The 18,427-nt window shown below is 44.2% G+C and overlaps 1 protein-coding gene across 6 annotated transcripts in view; it reads left to right on the top strand.

Moving 5' to 3' along the window:
- ESRP1 (epithelial splicing regulatory protein 1) overlaps positions 1-18,427 on the top strand; it is a 94,035-nt gene that overhangs the window by 56,476 nt on the left and 19,132 nt on the right. For 4 of the 6 annotated variants that reach the window (XM_038744767.1, XM_038744765.1, XM_038744764.1 and 1 more), the window contains exons 12-13: positions 1,750-1,948; positions 9,342-9,510. In XM_038744767.1, the coding sequence (XP_038600695.1) occupies positions 1,750-1,948; positions 9,342-9,510 (368 nt within the window). Of the gene's footprint in view, positions 1-1,749; positions 1,949-9,341; positions 9,515-18,427 lie in introns of those variants that run through there. The other 2 variants (XM_038744763.1, XM_038744768.1) reach the window with 2 other exon arrangements.

Here is an 18,427-nt window from a genome sequence, read left to right as displayed (position 1 = left end):
AACCTGTTCATCACCTGTTTTTCGTTGGAAAACTCATGCTTATAAACCATTTAGAGGTGCAAGTTGGTAAATCTGGCAGCTTGCTCAATCGGTTGTATTTGTTGAGCACTTACTATGCTGGAGAAGCAGCGTGGCTCAGTGGAAAGAGCACAGGCTTTGGAGTTAGGTCATGGGTTCAAATCCCGGCTCTACCAACTGTCAGCTGTGTGACTTTGGGCAAGTCACTTAACTTCTCTGTGCCTCAGTTCCCTCATCTGTCAAATGGGGATTAAGACTGTGAGCCCCACGTGGGACAACCTGATCACCTTGTATCCCCCTCCAGTGCTTAGAACAGTGCTTGGCACGTAGTAAAGGCTTAACAAATACCAACATTATTGTTATTATTATGCAGAACACTGTACTAAGCACTTGGGAGAGTACTGTACAGCAGAGTTGGTAGAAACGTTTCCTGACCACGACAAGTTTACAATCTAGAGGATTGCAACTTGCTCAATCAGTGGTCCTTATTGAGCACTTGCTGCCTGCGGAGTGCTCTACTTAAGTGCCTGGCAGCGTACAAAACGGTTGGTAGATGTGATTCCTGCCCTCAAGGAGTTTACATATTTAATGAGAACTGAGCAATGAGTTAGGAGGTTTATAAAATATTTGCAAAAACATTCCAAAGCGGGCATAGATTATCTCAGTTCTAATAACTAAAAATGAAAAGAAAACTCACAATCTCCAGAAATGTTGTGAACTGTCATGGGATTTAATCTTGAAGAAAATATCTTTCATCCACCTATTTGAGGGAGAGCTAGCAGAACCACTGAATGCTTTGATTAAATGTGGTTAAAATTGGTTTCATTATTTTATGGTATTTAAACGCTTACTATGTGCCAGGTACTGTTCTAAACACTGGGGTGGAAAAAAGCAAATCAGGTTGGATACAGTCCCATGTTCCACATGGGGCTCATAGTCTTAATCCCCCATTTTACAGGTAACTGAGACAGAGAAGTGACTTACCCAAGGTCACACAGCAGACAAATGGCTGAGCTGTATTTAGAACCCAGGTCTTTCTGACTCGCAGGCCCTTGCTCTATTCCCTAGAGCAGGCTGGTCCCATGAGAATCATTTTGTCAATCAAGCAGTCATATTTATTGATGCCTTAGTATGTGCTGAGCATTGTCCAATAATATGCTTAGGTGAGCACATTACAACAGAATTAGCAGACATGTTCCCTGTACAGTCTAGAGGGGGAGAGAGACAGTAATATGAATAAATGAGTATTTTATAATATATAATCTAAAGATATGTACATAAATATTGGTGGGGTTGAGGGTGGGATGAATATCAAATGTCCAAAGGTCAAATTTAGGGACCCTCTATACTGTAAGCTTGTTACGGGCAGGGAGTGTATCTGCTGATTGATCCATTGTACTCTCTCAAGCGCTTAGTACAGTGCTCTGCACTTGGTAAGCACTCAATAAATCTGATTGATCAGATTTCCGAATCTCACACCCAGACTTGTGAGTTCACAGGTGCAACAGCTCTTTCTCCACTTCCGTCTGTATCTATTATAATGCAGATGTATTTTTAGAGGTCCTTTCGCTTGAACCTTCGCAGCTGATGACAGCTCGAGATCCCCCAAGTGACTCTTGACTTTGTCACACACACACACACACACACACACACACCAAAAAAAAAAAAAGCCATTTTGCTTTGTTACAGAACGTGACAGCCTCGTGAATTTTTCTTGTCTCTGTCCTCCAGGGCCGCCCATCAGGAGATGCCTTTATCCAGATGAAATCTGCAGACCGAGCTTTTATGGCTGCCCAGAAGTGTCATAAAAAGACTATGAAGGACAGATACGTGGAAGTCTTTCAGTGTTCAGCTGAGGAGATGAACTTTGTGTTAATGGGGGGCACTTTAAATCGAAATGGCTTATCCCCACCGCCATGTAAGTTACCATGTAAGTTTTGCTTGGGTCTTGGCGCTCCTCTACGCTGTGTGCTGGTAGGTGCTTAAAGCTGCTTTCATAACTTTCTGTGGCCCTGGTTCTTTCTGAGGCAGGTGAAGTGGTTCCCCGTAGCTTTCTCATCTGAAATCAGTAGGACCTGGTGATAATTGAAGACTTCTGGTTGCGGATGCCCCTAATTAAAGAGAAATGCTATAAATGCCTCCTGTCCAATTATATTCTTTTCCAGTGGCAAACACTTGATTACTAAAGCTTAATGTACGTAAGATAAGCACTGACTCTGGAAGGCTACGTAGATGCTTGTTATACGCATTTGATTAATGGTGCAAATTCCAAATTTTCCATAGAGCATTGGGTTTGGTGATGAGGGGGGATAGGCATGCCACTCGTGTGTGATTATTATTTTTTTTTCCTACGTTAAAGTTTTATTTGGTGAGGGTAGATAAAGCTCCAATTTTATTTTTGTCCGAAAAAGTGTGTCAACTCTGGAGCGTTTCTATCGATGGGGCGGAAAGCTCCAGTAGTTTTATTTTAAGAAAGGAATTCTGTTGATTCATGGGCAAGTTTATCAATCTTCACATCTGTTTGGAGTGAATGAGTTGGAGAAATGCGTGAACGAGCCACGTTTTCACTGGGTCTCAGGATCAGTGCTTCATGCCAAGCCTTGCTCTTGCTCATTGGAACATGGGTAGAAGTTTTCGGGTGGTGCGTTGTGATCTGAATGGTCTTTTAGCCTTCTCGGCACCTTGAACCCAGTTTGGACTATCAGGATGTCAAAGAATTAATCAGGAAAGCTTCATGCAGACGAGGAGGGGAGCATTTCTGAAGTGTCTTGACTCTAACTCATTCTTTCCATTTAGGTAAAGTCTCTATTAGGCATAACTTTGGTGCGTGAGGAAGAGTGTCAAAAGTGATTTTTTTTTTTTACAGGCTTGGATCTGAGAATTAGACCCAAGGAAAGTTAGCAGCTGAAATTCAGTCCAGGAACAATGAAGGGTGGCTATCTTAGTGGCCTGAGGTAGATTCAAGCGGGAAAAAATATTGACCTCCAGAATTTCTCAGTAGATGGCTGTCCATGGCACTTTAATCACTGATTCCAGTCAGCCCTGTTGTTTGAAAGAACCCAGGTTTTGCAACAGACAGGGGGACTTCACCCTCCCACTCTAGGGAATGATGGTCTTTGGCTATAGGTGAGGGAACACCCTCTCAAGTCATCCCTATTGTTGGCAGAACTCAGTGATGCAAGGGGGCTCGAATATTTCCTCCCCTTTCTCCCCACAAGCCCCAGGATGATTCACCTTGATCATGAATAAGGTATTTGGGACAGGGTAGGTGCCTTTCCACATGAACTCTCTCGCTCTTAAATAATTTTAGTATTACTAATGTATAGCGCTTCCTAAGTGTCAAGCACTTAGGAGTTGATATAAGATCATCAGGTTGGGCACAGCTCCTGTACCCCTTGAGGCTCACAGTCTAGGAGGGAAAACTGATATTTAAATCCCCATTTTACAGATGAGGAAACTGAGGCACAGAACAGGGATCAGAACCCAGGTCCTCTGCCTCCCAAGCCTGTGCTCTTTTCTGTTAGGCCACGTCGGCAGAGAGGGGGAGGTTCCCTGCCACCACCCATAGGATATGTGGAAATCGAGCACTTGAGATACTTTTGAAAAATTAAAAGTTTTAATAAAATCTATAGAATCAGCACTGGGAAGGGCCATAAGAGATCATTTAGGGACTGCTTTGATAGGTGGTCACCCTGAAGCTGGGGAAGAAGTTCTGTGTTGTCTGTGGGGTGACTGTCCCAAACAGGTAGTGCTGTTGGGGATACACCTGGCTTCCATGCATTTCCCCTTGGTCATTTGGAAGACCGTTGGAAGCTGGAGAAGGTTTGTTGTTTGGTTTTGTTTTCTGGGAGGTCCTTTGATACCTCTTCCCCCCCAAAAAAAACCCCAAACCAATGCACACATCTCTTGCTCCAGAGCCATTGTATACCCCTCCCGGTTGCCTGGTCACACAGGCACCATTTCTGACTGTCAGAAGGAGGATGAGAACTTGGAAATTTTCAACCATGCCCACCTCCTCCGATGGTGCCTCACATAGTAGCTATCTTTCTCTCACTTCATAATAATGGTATTTGATTGCCCCCTGGAGCGGGGCACAGTACTAAGCACTCGGGGAAGTAGAGAGTGAAGGAGTGACTTTATTTTCCTTGACCTCAAGGAGCTCCATTAGGAGCTAAAGGAGCTTATCATCCAAAAGCTAGCCTTGCCTTTAGCTTATCTCCACAGGTGGAGCAAGCTTAGTCTAAACTAAACTAGAAGGAAAAGAGACCTAAGTCTTTCCAGCTCATTCCTCCTTGTCATGAGTTCATGGGTTCACTGTTCCTACTCCTTGCTGTAGGGTTTCATTTCAGATTCTTGAAGACTAATTCAGTCCTTCCCTTCCTTACCTTTTCTTCAGTTAAATAGCTTTCAATTTCTTTAGCCTCTTCTAAGGAGACCAGTCTCCCAACCATTAAATTATCTGGGGCTCTTGTAGTCCTTCACTCTTGTTTAAGTTGTAGGGCCAAGATAGGACAAAATCAAGTACCTGTTAATGGAGGCATCAATGTTGAGCCCTGAAGGAGAAGCTACTTTAGTTTCTTTCCCTTGTAGACAGTGTTACATGCACCACAATTTTCATTTGGCGAGGAATTGTCATATTGTGGTTGTCATTTGACCTGGTTGGCTAGAAAGATTTTTTTTTTAAAAGAACTTGCTGGAACCTGTGAATTTGACATGTTATGCAGATAAACTGAACTAGAAGTGTGTGGATTGAGGATTTGAGGTGTAGGGGAAAGGTTGGGTTATTAGGGGCAAGTCTGTTAGACTAATCTTATGTTTTTCCCCCACTCCAAGGAACACATACTTTGGATTTTTTTCTGATATACTAAGCCTCAAAAACTTCCAATGGTTGCCCATCCCTTTCCTCTTCAAGTAAAATTCCACCCTGTTGGCTATCAGGCACTTAATCAATTCTCTTTCCCCTACTCATTCTTACTCCTCCCATTATAACCTGCATGTTTTGCTCCTCCAGTATCAACCAATATCACTGTCCCTCCAGCTAGTCTCTCCCACCATCAACCCCATTGTTGCCACCCCTCCCTCCTGCCTGAGATTCCCTCCACCTTCGCCTCAGACAGGGCACTACCCACCCCATCTTCAAAGCCGTACTAAAATCACATCCCAGGGTCTGTCTTTCCAACTAGACTTTAAGCTCCTTGAGGATAAGGATCATATCTACCTTATTGTCCTCTCTGAAGTTCTTAGTACTGTGCTCTGCACAGAGTAAATGCTCAAATCCAATTGACTGAGAGGAGACTGGGCTCAAGGTGGAAACAGACAAGAAATTTGGGAACTCTGTAGTCCTTTATAGTGGTAAAATATATAAAATAGGTTTATTCATTCATTCATATTTATTGAGGGCTTACTGTGTGCAGAACACTGTACTAAGCGCTTGGGAAGTACAAGTTGGCAACATATAGAGATGGTCCCTACCCAACAGTGGGCTCATAGTCTAGAAGGGGGAGACAGACAACAAAACAAGAACCAAACAACAACAACAACAACAAAAACTCCATATTTATCCTAATATAGGGCTAGGTGCCAAACAGGAGAACCCAACTTCCTAAGGGCATTCAGTTTCAGATTTGGCTGTCAGAGAGGGGGGCGAATTTGTTACCCTGTTTTACAGGGAATGAATGCATTCTTGTTGGAAGGCCTTGGATTTGGCACCATTAAGACCTCCAAACGGTGTCAAGTCAAAACCTTGTCAGTTGGAACCAATTTTCCTCATGGGAACAATGTTCAACAGGGGCTCCGGTTCCAGAATCAAGGTTAGATAACCCTGTCCTTACTGAAGTCACCCCCGATCGAATATTTACTCAATTTTAGGTGAGTGATGGAGGTAGTGGTAGAGATGAGCGATGTTGAGTTGGAGGAGCTCCATGGTAAAATCGCTGACTTCCGCTTCATCAAACGTAAAATGGGCTGGTCTGGCCTTCCTGATAAATCGTGTTGGTGATCAGACAGGTCCCAGTGCCCCACCCATTCCACCCTTCCTCACCCACTTTCTCCTCCACTTGCAGCTTCTAAAATTGCCCCATTTTCCTGTGACTCCTTTTGTGGGTCTCCTTCTGTCCCCAGCCTTGCGCCACCCAAATCCCTGGAACTGGCCCCTTATAATAATAATAATCATAATAAATGTAGTATCAAGTGTATACTATGTGCCAGGCACTGTACTAAGCACTGGGGTGGATACAAGCAAATTGGGTTGGACACAGTCCCCGTCCCCTTTGGGGCATAGAGAAGGCTGGTCTTTTTGAGGGAAAACAGATGGGTCGTAAAACTAAAACGGGCCGTACATTTAGATACGTGAATGCTATCTGTCACAACTCCAGGCGTCTTAAGTCAAAAGACTTCCTGAATTATCACTCATATGTAGGATGAAATGCTTGATCTTTATTTTCAGATTTAAAAGAAGGGGACAGAGAATAGTTGCCTTTATGCAATGCAAAGCACTCTTTACTAGTGGGGGCTATGGCTAACATCAGGCTTTCTGTAACTCTGCCTATCATCTATTAATATTAAAATTCTTTTTCCTCTTCTCTCGCCCCCGCCACCCCACGAAAGCCGTGTACTAGTTAGTAATATCTAGCAAAGTTTAACTTTCTCGGCCCACCCTCTAAGTTAATAAGAAACAGAATGTTCAAAAAAGCCGGTAAGAAGCCGTACCTTGAGCAAAAGGATATGCCCGCCCATCTCGTCAGCTGCAGGTCTGTGGTGCTTTCTAGCCAGGGCTTGTGGAGGCAAACCAGGGACTACCCAGAGTCTGACTTGGCAGGCTGCTGCCATTGCCAGGGCCGGGCTCCCTGCCAGGCTTTTCCTTTCAGATCAGTGTCAGATGTGACAGCAGGGAAGGCTTTAAAGTCTTGAAACACTTTGGAGCAACACCAAAGCGTGTGCTTTAAGTACCAGGAGCACGGGCCCTGAGTTTTATCCTAGAGCTGGGGGCCGGGTCCGTGCCTCACACCAGAACGAGCTTGGGAAGGGGTATCTTATTCCCCATCAAGGTGGTCCTGAAGAGACAGAGAGAAACATGAAATAGACCCAGATTCATGGGGCAGCTACAGATTTCTCTGCCCTCACCAATCTGCTTTTAACTCCCTGGTGATTGACCAGGACTGAACTGCTCTCCAAGGGTGTAAGAACAGTTCCTTCTCTGATTCCTTGGCATAAACTGAGGATATCTTTTGTGTGTGTGTGTGTGTGTGTGTGTGTGTGTGTGTGTAAGCACTTACTATGTGCTGGCACTGTACTAAGCACTAGGGGAGGTACAAGAGAATCAGGTTGGACCTAGTCCCTGTCCCACCAAGTGCTCCTTTTTCAAATGCGGTCACTGAGGCACAAAGAAATTAAGTGACTTGCCCAAGGTCACACAGCAGTAAGTGGCAGAGTTGGGATTAGAACCCGGCTCCTCTGATTCCCAGGCCCGGGCTCTATCCACTAGAGCTCGGGGAACCAGACCCTCATTTTGAACACAAGTGTCAGGACCACTCCAGTGTCCACTCGGTACTTCGCAGGGACGCTTGGAAAATGGCAACTGGTTTATCATAAAATTTTGAATAAAAGCACAACAGGAAGTATTGGTGGTACTTTCACCGCTAATAATATTATTGGGTTGATCTAACTCTGATCATTGTGAATGGTCAGCTTTACGATGAGGGGAATGTTATATGCCGCTTGAGAGCCAAGAATCTATCATTTGTCCAGAATGAATCAGTCAATCAATTCATTCATTCAATTGTATTTATTGAGTGCTTACTGTGTGCAGACCACTGTACTAAGCACTTGGGAAGTACAAGTTGGCAACATATAGAGACGGTCCCTACCCAACAACAGGCTCACAGTCTAGAAGGGGGAGACAGACAACAAAACAAAACGTGTGGACAGGTGTCAAGTCATCAGAATAAATAGAAATAAAGCTAGATGCACATCATTAACAAAATAAATAGAATAGTAAATATGTACAAGTAAAATAGAGTAATAAATCTGTACAAACAAATACTTTGGGGAGCTTGGGGGAGGGGAAGGAGGTAGGGCGGGGGGATGGGGAGGAGGAGAGGAAAAAGGGGACTCATCAAACATATTGGAGTGTTTACAGTATGCGGAGCACTTGCTTGGGAGAGTAATAATAATTTTGGTATTTGTTAAGCGCTTACTGTGTGCCAAGCAAAGTACTTACAGTCTAGAGGGGAATTCCTCACTGATAGCTGTCGATTGACTTTCTCTTCTCTGGTCACTGTTTCACTGATTTGTCCAAATGGAAGTTTTATAAATTATCTTGAAATTAAGACACTTTTCTCTAGCAGTGGTAGTAGCTGCATTTTAGCAAGTGCCCACTTAATGTAGTGTAGTAATAATAATAATGATGGTGTTTATTAAGCGCTTACTGTGTGCAAAGCACTGTTCTAAGCGCTGGGGAGGTTACAAGGTGATCAGGTTGTCCCATGGGGGGCTCACAGTCTTAATCCCCATTTTACAGATGAGGGAACTGAGGCTCAGAGAAGTTCAGTGATTTGCCCAAAGTCACACAGGTGACAAGTGGCGGAGCTGGGATTTGAACCCATGCCCTCTGACTCCAAAGCCCACATTCTTTCCACTGAGCCACGCTGCTTCTCATAGTAAGCGCTTAGTACAGTGCTGTGCACACAGTAAGCACTCAGTAAATACGATTGAATGAATACTACGTGCTTAGACAAGCAGCGTATCTCAATGGAAAAGAGCACGGGCTTTGGAGTCAGAGGTCATGGGTTCAAATGCCGGCCCCACCAATTGTCAGCTGTGTGACTTTGGGCAAGTCACTTAACTTCTCTGTGCCTCAGTTACCTCATCTGTAAAATGGGGATTAAGACTGTGAGCCCCCCGTGGGACAACCTGATCACCTTGTAACCTCCCCAGCACTTAGAACAGTGCTTTGCACGTAGTAAGTGCTTAATAAATGCCATTATTATTATTATTATAAGATAAGCATTCCTTGCTTACTGAGCACTTACAGCTTGAATGGGGGGAGAACAACCTAAAATTTACAACTAGGAGTCAAAAATACGTTAAATTCATAAGTGCTCAACTTCAAAAGGTAGAAGTTGTTAGCCAAGGCCCAGGTCTGTGGTATTCATTAATGAGTGTATTCTTTTGGTTAGCTCTCGCTCAGTAAAAATTAAGGGAATCTTCCGACCATTTGGTCTGTAGAGTTTGGAGAATGTGTACTTTGGCTTTTTATTGTAGTGACATTGCAGCCCTCTGAAGCCTAACAAATGCCTGATGAGTTTCTCTTCTTTGCTTATTAGGCCTGTCTCCTCCCTCCTACACGTTTCCAGCCCCTGCAGCAGTTATTCCTACAGAAGCCGCCCTTTACCAGCCCTCTGTGCTTTTGAATCCGCGAACGCTGCAGCCCTCCACGGCCTATTATCCAGCTGGCACTCAGCTCTTCATGAACTACACGGCATACTATCCCAGGTAAGACCCGGGAAAGTGGAAACGAGGGGCAGGAACAAAGGACCCCTTTTAGAGCGGGGCCCGGAGCTCACAATACAATACTGTCTGTCCCTCTGAAGGTTAGCACTGCGGGGAACAGCTTGATGATGTTTCTGACTGAAGGAGGTTCTTCAGAATGATGCCCGGTCAGAGCCTGTGAAACTTGAAGTAGTTCTATTTGTTGTGTGTGGTGCTAAATGTGTGGCTAATCTCTGGGTGGTGGTGGCCTCTGCTTATATAAACACGTGTGTAATTTACCGGGCTCATTATTGCTCTATCACAGAGTCAGAAGTGAGGTGCTGTGTAGTCAGGTGAGATAATGGGTATTAATTACAAATCGGGACATTCATCCCTGGGCTTTTCACAGCAAGTCACAAAGGCTGAGGACTTCACAGAAAGGGGGCAACTTAAGAGTTTAAAGTGGCATATGTAACTGGGAACTCTGATTTGTGTAGTTGATACTAGACAAATTCTTAAAGTACACTGTAAAATTCTGGTGGAGCCTCTTTTCCCTTAAGTTAGATATGAAAAACTCAGGATGAAATCTTTACCTTTCTCTGAGGTGTGTAGTTCCTCGTTTTTTTGTTGTTTTTTTTTTAAACTTAGCTGCAGGCATTCACCCTCTGAATTAAGATAATGAAATGGCACCTGGGTCTTTCGGGCCAGTGATGAGTTAATCTGGCTTCTTGTTTTATCACTAAGAGGAATGTGCCAACATCAAGGAGAAGGTGGGTCAGGGCTGAGGGATAGGGAGCCGAAGAGAAAACTTTCCAATATTGAATTTGAAGAGGCCTCTCCTAGAGCACCTGAGGTGGTGGGTTTTTTTGGGGTTTTTTTGTTTTTAATTCAGAGCAATCAGCCTCGGAAGGAGGAGTTTTCACTCTGAAATTCACTACTAACACTTAGTTGTGGGGATTGAAGCCCAATAAGGCCTCCTGGTGTGGTGGTGGACAAGTGGGAACTTACCACTCTTTCCTTGTCCAAAAGGGGAGTGTGTGTGTGGGTTGGGGAGAGACGCAAATTAAGGGGAAGAAGACAGCAGAGGGACCAAGGCTTATTTAACAATTTGAGCCTAATGAGCCAATGCCCTAGGCCTTCTGAAGAAGGATCACTTAACACCCTTTCTGGCTATCTTGACGGTCTGTAGTCAGTGGACCTGACTTCTTAACCTGGTCCTGCTTTGTGACCTTGGGCAAGTCACTTAATTTTTCTATGCTTCAGTTTCCTCATCTGCAAAATGGAGATGATTTAAATGCCTGTTCTCTCTCCTTTAGACTATAACCCCCCCCCCCCCACGCCCCCGCCTTCACATTGATGAGCCTTGTCCCACCCGATTATCTTGTATCTACCCCGGTGCTTAGTGCGATGCTTAATAAATACCACTGTTGTTCTTTTATACCCCTTGGTGCTTCTGTAGAGTACTCGGTACGGGATCAGGAAGGAGCATGTATGTCAGAACAGGACGATGCACATGCTCTGGAAAGGGTAGGGGAATCGGATGAATTTGGGCCTGGGAGTTTATCGGAATCTTAATCGGATCTTGGGAGGGAGAGCAATTCGCGGCCCCTCTCTGGGGACGGTTGTAGTGGTGGCATTTGTATTCTGGTTTGCTCCAAATTGACCTTGTAGTTGTTCATGAATCCACTCCCAGCCCTTGTCCTGTGGGTGGACCCTTTCTTCTCCCCCACCTACCAATACCACCACCAGACAGAGGAAACCTGGACCACAGGGGCAGAATCCTTTGCTTTCCCTCTCCTCCCTGCTAGGTTTTGAAAGTTCAGGCCTGGAACACCAAGCAGCCCAACCAGTTGGGCCCCTGCCAGCCAAAAGCCCCACTTATGCCACTGCTGGAAAACATTATATGGATTTCTTTCAACCAGAAATCCTGGCTATTTCCAGCTGAACTTGCTCTGTGGTGTAGTATTTGATGAGCCCACCTCAGTGCCCTGCAGGAGATGAAGTACTGGAGTAAACAACAAAAACCCAAAACCCATTTCCTGGCCTAAAGGAACTTTCTTCTCAGATGATAATAATAATAATAATAGCATTTGTTAAGCACTTATTATGTGCAAAGCAATGTTCTAAGCGCTGGGGAGGATACAAGGTGATCAGGTTGTCCCACATGGGGCTCACAGTCTTAATCCCCATTTTACAGACAAGGTAATTGAGGCACAGAGAAGCTAAGTGATTTGCCCAAGGTCACACAGCTGAAAATTGGTGGAGCCGGGATTAGAACCCATGACCTCTGACTCCCAAGCCCGTGCTCTTTCCACTGAGCCACGCTGCTTCTCCTGAAGTTCACCATCTTTACTGTCTGTAGTGGAACCAAGCAGCATGGCCCAGTAGGAAGAACATGGGCCTAAGAGGCCGAGTTCCTGGGTTCTAATTCTGCTACTGCCACTCGTCTGCTGTGTGACTTTTGGCAAGTTGCTTACCTTCTCTGTGTCTGTTTCCTCATCTGTAAAAAAAAAAAAAAAAAAAAAAAGGGGGACTAATCCTTACTCCCTCCCTCCTATATGGGATAGGGTCTGTGCCCGACCTGATAACCCTATATTTATCCCAGTGCTTAGAACAGTGTTTGGTGTGTAGCAAGCACCTCATATAATAAATATAATAAAAAAAAACCTTGTGAGCATCTACCTGTTTGTTATATTGAACAGGCACTTCCTGGTGCTCTCTGAGGTCAGCAGTTGGCTCCTTTTGAAAAGGTCCAACTCCTCCACGGAATATCTGGTGATTTAACTAATCCCTTAGACACCCGGCCCACACCTATCCTATTCTTCACCTCTGGACTCCACATCAGTGCCAGCATAGTGTAATGATGTTCTTGATCTTTCGTTAGTTCATATATCTGAAGGACCCCCTGGAAATCTGGGGACCCTGTTTGTCAGTAACCACTTCGATGGTGTTAGTTGTTCCACCCTGCAGAGAATATAGGAAGGTAGTTCCTGGCCAAAAGAAGGAGGCTCTGGGCTCTGCTAAGTGGAAAACCCTCTTTTGTATATGGAATGAACAAGTCAGCTTGGAGAAGGCGCGGAGGTCTCCAATTATGAACACTTTCACTTGGATGAGGTTGCACCTTTCGGTGCATTGTTTGTACTCGTGATCCTTCTCCCAGAAGGTGAGGCATTATTCACAGCAATTATGTAAATAGCTCCTGCTCCTTTCTCGCTTGCCCCCATTCCCAGAGCTAAAGTGACAAGTTAGGATTAACCTATGCCATCCCCTCCTTGGGGGTTGACAGGAAGGATTTCTGTAAGTTGTGCAATTTAGTGGGTTGTACTCCAACCCCTTCAATCTTTGCTTGCCTCAGAGTGGCAAACAAACCAACCCTCCTGTGGTACGGATCCGCTTGGACACTTAGAAATGTTAGAAGGCAGAGACACAAGGCTTCAGGATGTGTAACGTGGCACAATCACCTGATCCCAGAATGTGTGTATTTTGTTGTTTGCTTGGTGGATTTTATTTATTTTTTTAAAAAAAGCTCAATGTTTAGCCAGAGTTCCTTCAGAAGGCTGGTAAGATTTAGGTTTCTCTCTGGTAGTCTCTCCAGAAGAGAGAATTTGCTTCACCAAGGTTTACTCCTGTGCCGGTGCTCACGTATTGTCCCTAGCTCCGCTGTTGACTAAACACCTGAGCCTCATTAAAGAGATAGGACCTGCCAAAAGGAAATCCTTCCCGAGGCTTCTCGGCTGGAAGTGTGACTTTAAAGTCCTAACAAGCTGTGTGTGTCATCTTCTAATCCACCAGGACTTGGGGGGATTTGAAAGTTCTGAATCTTTAGCGGGGGGAAAAAAACTGGGTCAAATCCACTGGATTTTGTGTCTCCCAAATCAAGGATCTTGGGATACTTCATCCAATTAGTAGGTAGTTTTAATGTGTGATGTGGAATATTGCAATGAACTGAGGTAGAAGTTGCTCAATGCCAAGCAACATTCTGGTGTTCATTCCTAGGATAACCTTGTAGGAAGCTCCATTTTTGAGCTTGAAAAATCGTAATTGGGATACCCACTTATTTCACAGCCCTTTGAAGCACTTTGCAGTGGAGGTACTTTGGTCTTAAATTCCATCCCTCTCGCAAAGAACCCCTTAAAATATACAGGACTGACTGACGTGTTTGCTTCATTCTCTGCAGCTTGGTAAAATATTTATTCTCTACTACTGGAGTGGCAAATGAGTATTTGAATGATCTGGCATTTCAAGCGTAAGTAATAGTAAAAGGAAAAAACTTTCGAGCATTGGAAAGAAATCCAGATTCGCTAACAATTTTCTTGGGAAATTTTTTCCATTTTTATGCAAGAGAACTTTAGTAATCCCTGAAATAAGATGGAATATCCCTTTTTAGTACTCTAGGAATACAACTAAATTACTGAAGCACAAATGGACAAATATGTTACGTGAATTTGACAGGTTCTTTCCTGCTTGTGATGGAGAATGACAAGTTCTGAAATGTTATTGACATCTTCCCGTAGTAACTTGCGAATCAAGCGTATGTTCCATACTATTATACAAACAAAAAGGTCTTCCCTTGGTGATATTGATGATACATTGTATCAGGACTTTGAAATCAGGTTTCAAATGAGCAACTCTTTATGGGTCATTGAAGAGAAGGGTCTGAGAAGTGAGTAGTTGGAAACTGAACCCAGTAGAGTAATTTCTGCTGTAACACAGTGATGTGACCCTGTGGTATGGAAAGAATTCATTTATTCATGGTAATATCTTTTATTTGTATTAATGTCTGTCTCCCTTTCTAGACTGTAAGCTCATTGTGGGCAGGGAATGTCTGCTAATTCTGCTGTATTACGCTCTTCCAAGCGCTTAGTGTAGTGCTCTGTGCATAGTAAGCACTCAATAAATATGACTGAAGATCACATTAGAGTAACCTGATTCAGAGAGAATTTGTAGATTATGGGGTTGATGGTTCAGAGATACCAGCATAGCTGGCGACTTTGAGTCTAAATGAATAATTATTGTTTTTAATGTTTACTATATGCCTCAGTAAACTTGTTCCTACATTGTATGTGTCACAAGTAGATTGCTTCATACACTTAACCCTCATTATTGCTTGTAATAAAAAAAATTTGAAATTGCAAAGCACTAAGTATTGTACAGTGCAGCAAGACAGACTGGCTGAGGCAAAGGCTGGGAAGCATAACGGTATTCCACTTTATATCCAAGTATGCTGTTTGTGTGTGCCCACATTGCTTCTTTTCATACTTTACCTTCCTGTGCCACTATGGAGACCATTATACCTAGAGAATGTTGCCAACTTGTACTTCTCAAGCGCTTAGTACAGGGCTCTGCACAAAGTAAGCGCTCAATAAATATGATTGAATGAATGGAGAAGCAGCATGGCGTAGCGGACAGAGCACTGGCCTGCGAGTCAAAAGGTCATGGGTTCTAATCCCAGCTCGGCCACTTGTCTGCTGGGTGACTTTGGGCAAGTCACTTTACTTCTCTGGGCTTCAGTTACCTCATCTGGAAAATAGGGATTGAAACTGTGAGCCCTCCATGGGACAGGGACTGTGTCCAACCCGATTCGTTTGTATCCATCCCAGTGCTTAGCACAGTGCCTGGCACGTGCCAAGTGCTTAATAATAATGATAATGGCATTTATTAAGCACTTACTATGTACAAAGCACTGTTAGAAGCGCTGGGGGGATATGAGGTGATGAGGTTATACCACGGGGGGCTCACAGTCAATCCCCCTTTTACAGATAAGGTAACTGAGGCCCAGAGAAGTTGTGACTTGCCCCAAAGTCACAAAGCTGACAATTGGTGGAGCCAGGATTTGAACCCATGACCGCTGACTCCAAAGCCTGTGCTCTTCCCACTGAGCCACGCTGCTTAACAAATACCACAGTTGTCACTAGAACAGCCTTATGTTATGGAAAGATCTTTCCCTAATATTTCATCATGCCCTATCCCAATCCTGCGATTGAAAATAATGGAAAGGACTGTTCAGATTTATGTTTCCTTTTGCTCTGTTTCTTATCAAGGCCTCTCATTCCTCTTTTAATGAGCAGGTTGTGACATACTTGGGAGGTGAGAATGCAAGTGGGGTTGTGGTCTCTTCTCTCCCTTCTCCCCAACCCCCCTGCAAAATACCACTTTGGCACTGGGGGGAAAAGATGGAGTAGATTTCTCCCTTATATCGTAAGCTCCTCGAGGGAAGGGATGGGGTGTCATATGTCTGTTTTATAGTCTCAGCTGTTGAGAGTGGTATTTTGAACACAGGTTGCACAGTCACTGATGATTTGAAGTGCCCCTTTCCTTTGTTAAAGTGTCTGTAATGCTTTGGGATGGAATTATAATTAGAAGGAAGCCACAGTTAAATGAAGGGAACACCAACTCTGCTATATTGTACTCTCCCAAGCGCTAAGTGCACTGCTGTGCATGTAAGTGCTCAATAAATATGATTGTTTGATGTGAATTGACTTTTAATTTAGTGTGAGAAGCAGCGTGGCTCAGTGGAAAGAGCCCGGGCTTTGGAGTCAGAGGTCATGGGTTCAAATCCCGGCTCCACCGGCTGTGTGACTTTGGGCTAGTCACTTCTCTGTGCCTCAGTTACCTCATCTGGAAATTGGGGATTAAGACCGTGAGCCCCCCGTGGGGCAACCTGATCACCTTGTATCCCTCCAGTGCTTAGAACAGTGCTTTGCACATAATAATAATTGGCATTTGTTAAGCACTTACTATGTGCAAAGCACTGTTCTAAGCGCTGGGGAGGATACAGGGTGATCAGGTTGTCCCATGTGGGGCTCACAGTTTTAATCCCCATTTTACAGATGAGGTAACTGAGGCCCAGAGAAGTTGTGACTTGCCCAAGATCACACAGCAGACATGTGGTGGAGTCGGGATTCAAACCCATGACCTCTGACTCCAAAGCCCATGCTCTTTCCACTGAGCCAAGACATAGTAAGCACTTAACAAATACTGTCATTATTATTATTATTATTATTATTATTATTATTTTAAAAACCATCATCAACAAAAGCTGTTCTAGTCAGACATGGAGGGAGAGAGAAATCAGTGTGATCTGGGGTCTACCTAAGGAAATTCAAGATTCAGTTTCTAATGCAAATTTATAGTCTTATTTTGAGACACCGGAGCATCTTCGGGTAATGTGTTAATTGTGTGGCGGTAGTCTGTAATATTTCACCCTCCGTTTTTAGAAAGTTTAGAAGACATTTGGCTATCGTGAAGGCTCAGAACAGAGTTCTCGTCACAGATTTCCTCCTCACTGATATCAAAAGGAGAAGCTATAATGCTTCTTCACATTTCTGGGTACAAGGTGAAAATATCTGAAGGGATATGGAAAAGCCACCTCCTAGATTCCTAGTCATAACGGGGCGGGAGAAGCAGTGTGGCTCAGTGGAAAGAGCCCAGGCTTGGGAGACAGAGGTCATGGGTTCTAATCCTGGCTCCGCCGCTTGTCAGCTGGGTGACTTTGGGCAAATCACTTAACTTCTCCGTGACTCAGTTACCTCATCCGTAAAATGGGGGTTAAGACTGGGAGCCCCACGTGGGGCAACCTTGTATCCCTCCCAGTGCTTAGAACAGTGCTTGGCACATAGTAACGGCTTAAATACCGTTGTTGTTATCATTACCCCTGAATACCTTAAAATTTTACATTTTTGATCTCCAATATATCCAAAACATTATTTTCCAATTACGGGAGGACTTTAACCCCTTCAAATGCCATCGAGTTGTTTCCGCCCCGTAGTGACTTCATGGACAAGCCCTTTTTCAGAATGTCCCATCTTCTGTCATGAAGTCACTCTGGGATGTGTATCTGTAGATTTTTCTTGGTAAAGATGCGGAAGTGGTTTACTAGTGCCTGCCATGCAGTAAAAACCCGAGTGTCTGCCGTTGTCTTTGATCTACGTTTTGCTCACCCGATCATCCGCCTTTGACCCTTATCCCACGTGGCTGCAGCCAAGCGCGGGTGAATCGACTCTGACGCTTCGGCTCAGACCTTTGCATTCTGAGCGCTTAGTACAGTGCTCTGCACACAGTAAGTGCTCAATAAATGCGATTGAATGAATGAATTCTGGGTAGCCCTGTATGGCACAGCTCTAAGCTTCATCAGTGCAAGCAAACTCTCCTTCCACATTAAGGTGTCGAATCATAGGAGAGACTTTAACGCTACTTTATCCGTATAGTGTCTTGTACTGCAAAAATGTAAATACCGATGGAGGGAGCATGGAAACGTTGGAGCAAATGTGATGTGACAATGTGACCGTGAGGATGGGCGGCACTCTGCCAGCAGACCTAATAACACAAAATGGACCCCAGGATGTGCATCTCCTTGTCTCCATGTCCAATATACAGTGATTACTGTGCAATATCTGAAAATATTACACGATGGCTTATTGTCACAATATTTTTCTCAAGGCAACCAGTAAAAAATATCGAGAGGCTTAGTGTCGTATTTAGCTTGCTCAGAGTCAAAACACCATTTTTGCTGCTGTACTGGCCATTATGTGGACTGCACATCCATGACACATGGGAGTCAGGAGGACCTGTGTTCTAATCCTGGCTCTGTCCCTCTTCTGCTGTGTGACCCTGGGCAAGTCACTTCACTTTTCTGGGCCTCAGTACTATCATCTGGAAAATGGGAATTAAGAGCGTGAGCCCCAGGAGGGACAGGGACTGTTTCCAACCTCATATATCTACCCCACTTCTTAGAACGTTGCTTGACACATAGTAGGCGCTTAACAAATACTGTTGTCGTTATTGCTATGAACTTTAATAGACATCCAGTCATCTTTTGTCGAAATGAATATATTACACAGAAGCAAGCATTTTCCTGAAAATTGTGAAAGCTTTGAAAATGAATTCTGGTGATTCGGTCTAGATATCAGTTGACTAGTGTTTGGGTGTGCAGGAGCAATAT

The sequence above is a fragment of the Tachyglossus aculeatus genome, chromosome 4 (assembly GCF_015852505.1).
Source record: "Tachyglossus aculeatus isolate mTacAcu1 chromosome 4, mTacAcu1.pri, whole genome shotgun sequence".
Lineage (NCBI taxonomy): Eukaryota > Metazoa > Chordata > Mammalia > Monotremata > Tachyglossidae > Tachyglossus > Tachyglossus aculeatus.
This window is presented reverse-complemented; position numbering and strand designations above follow the sequence as displayed.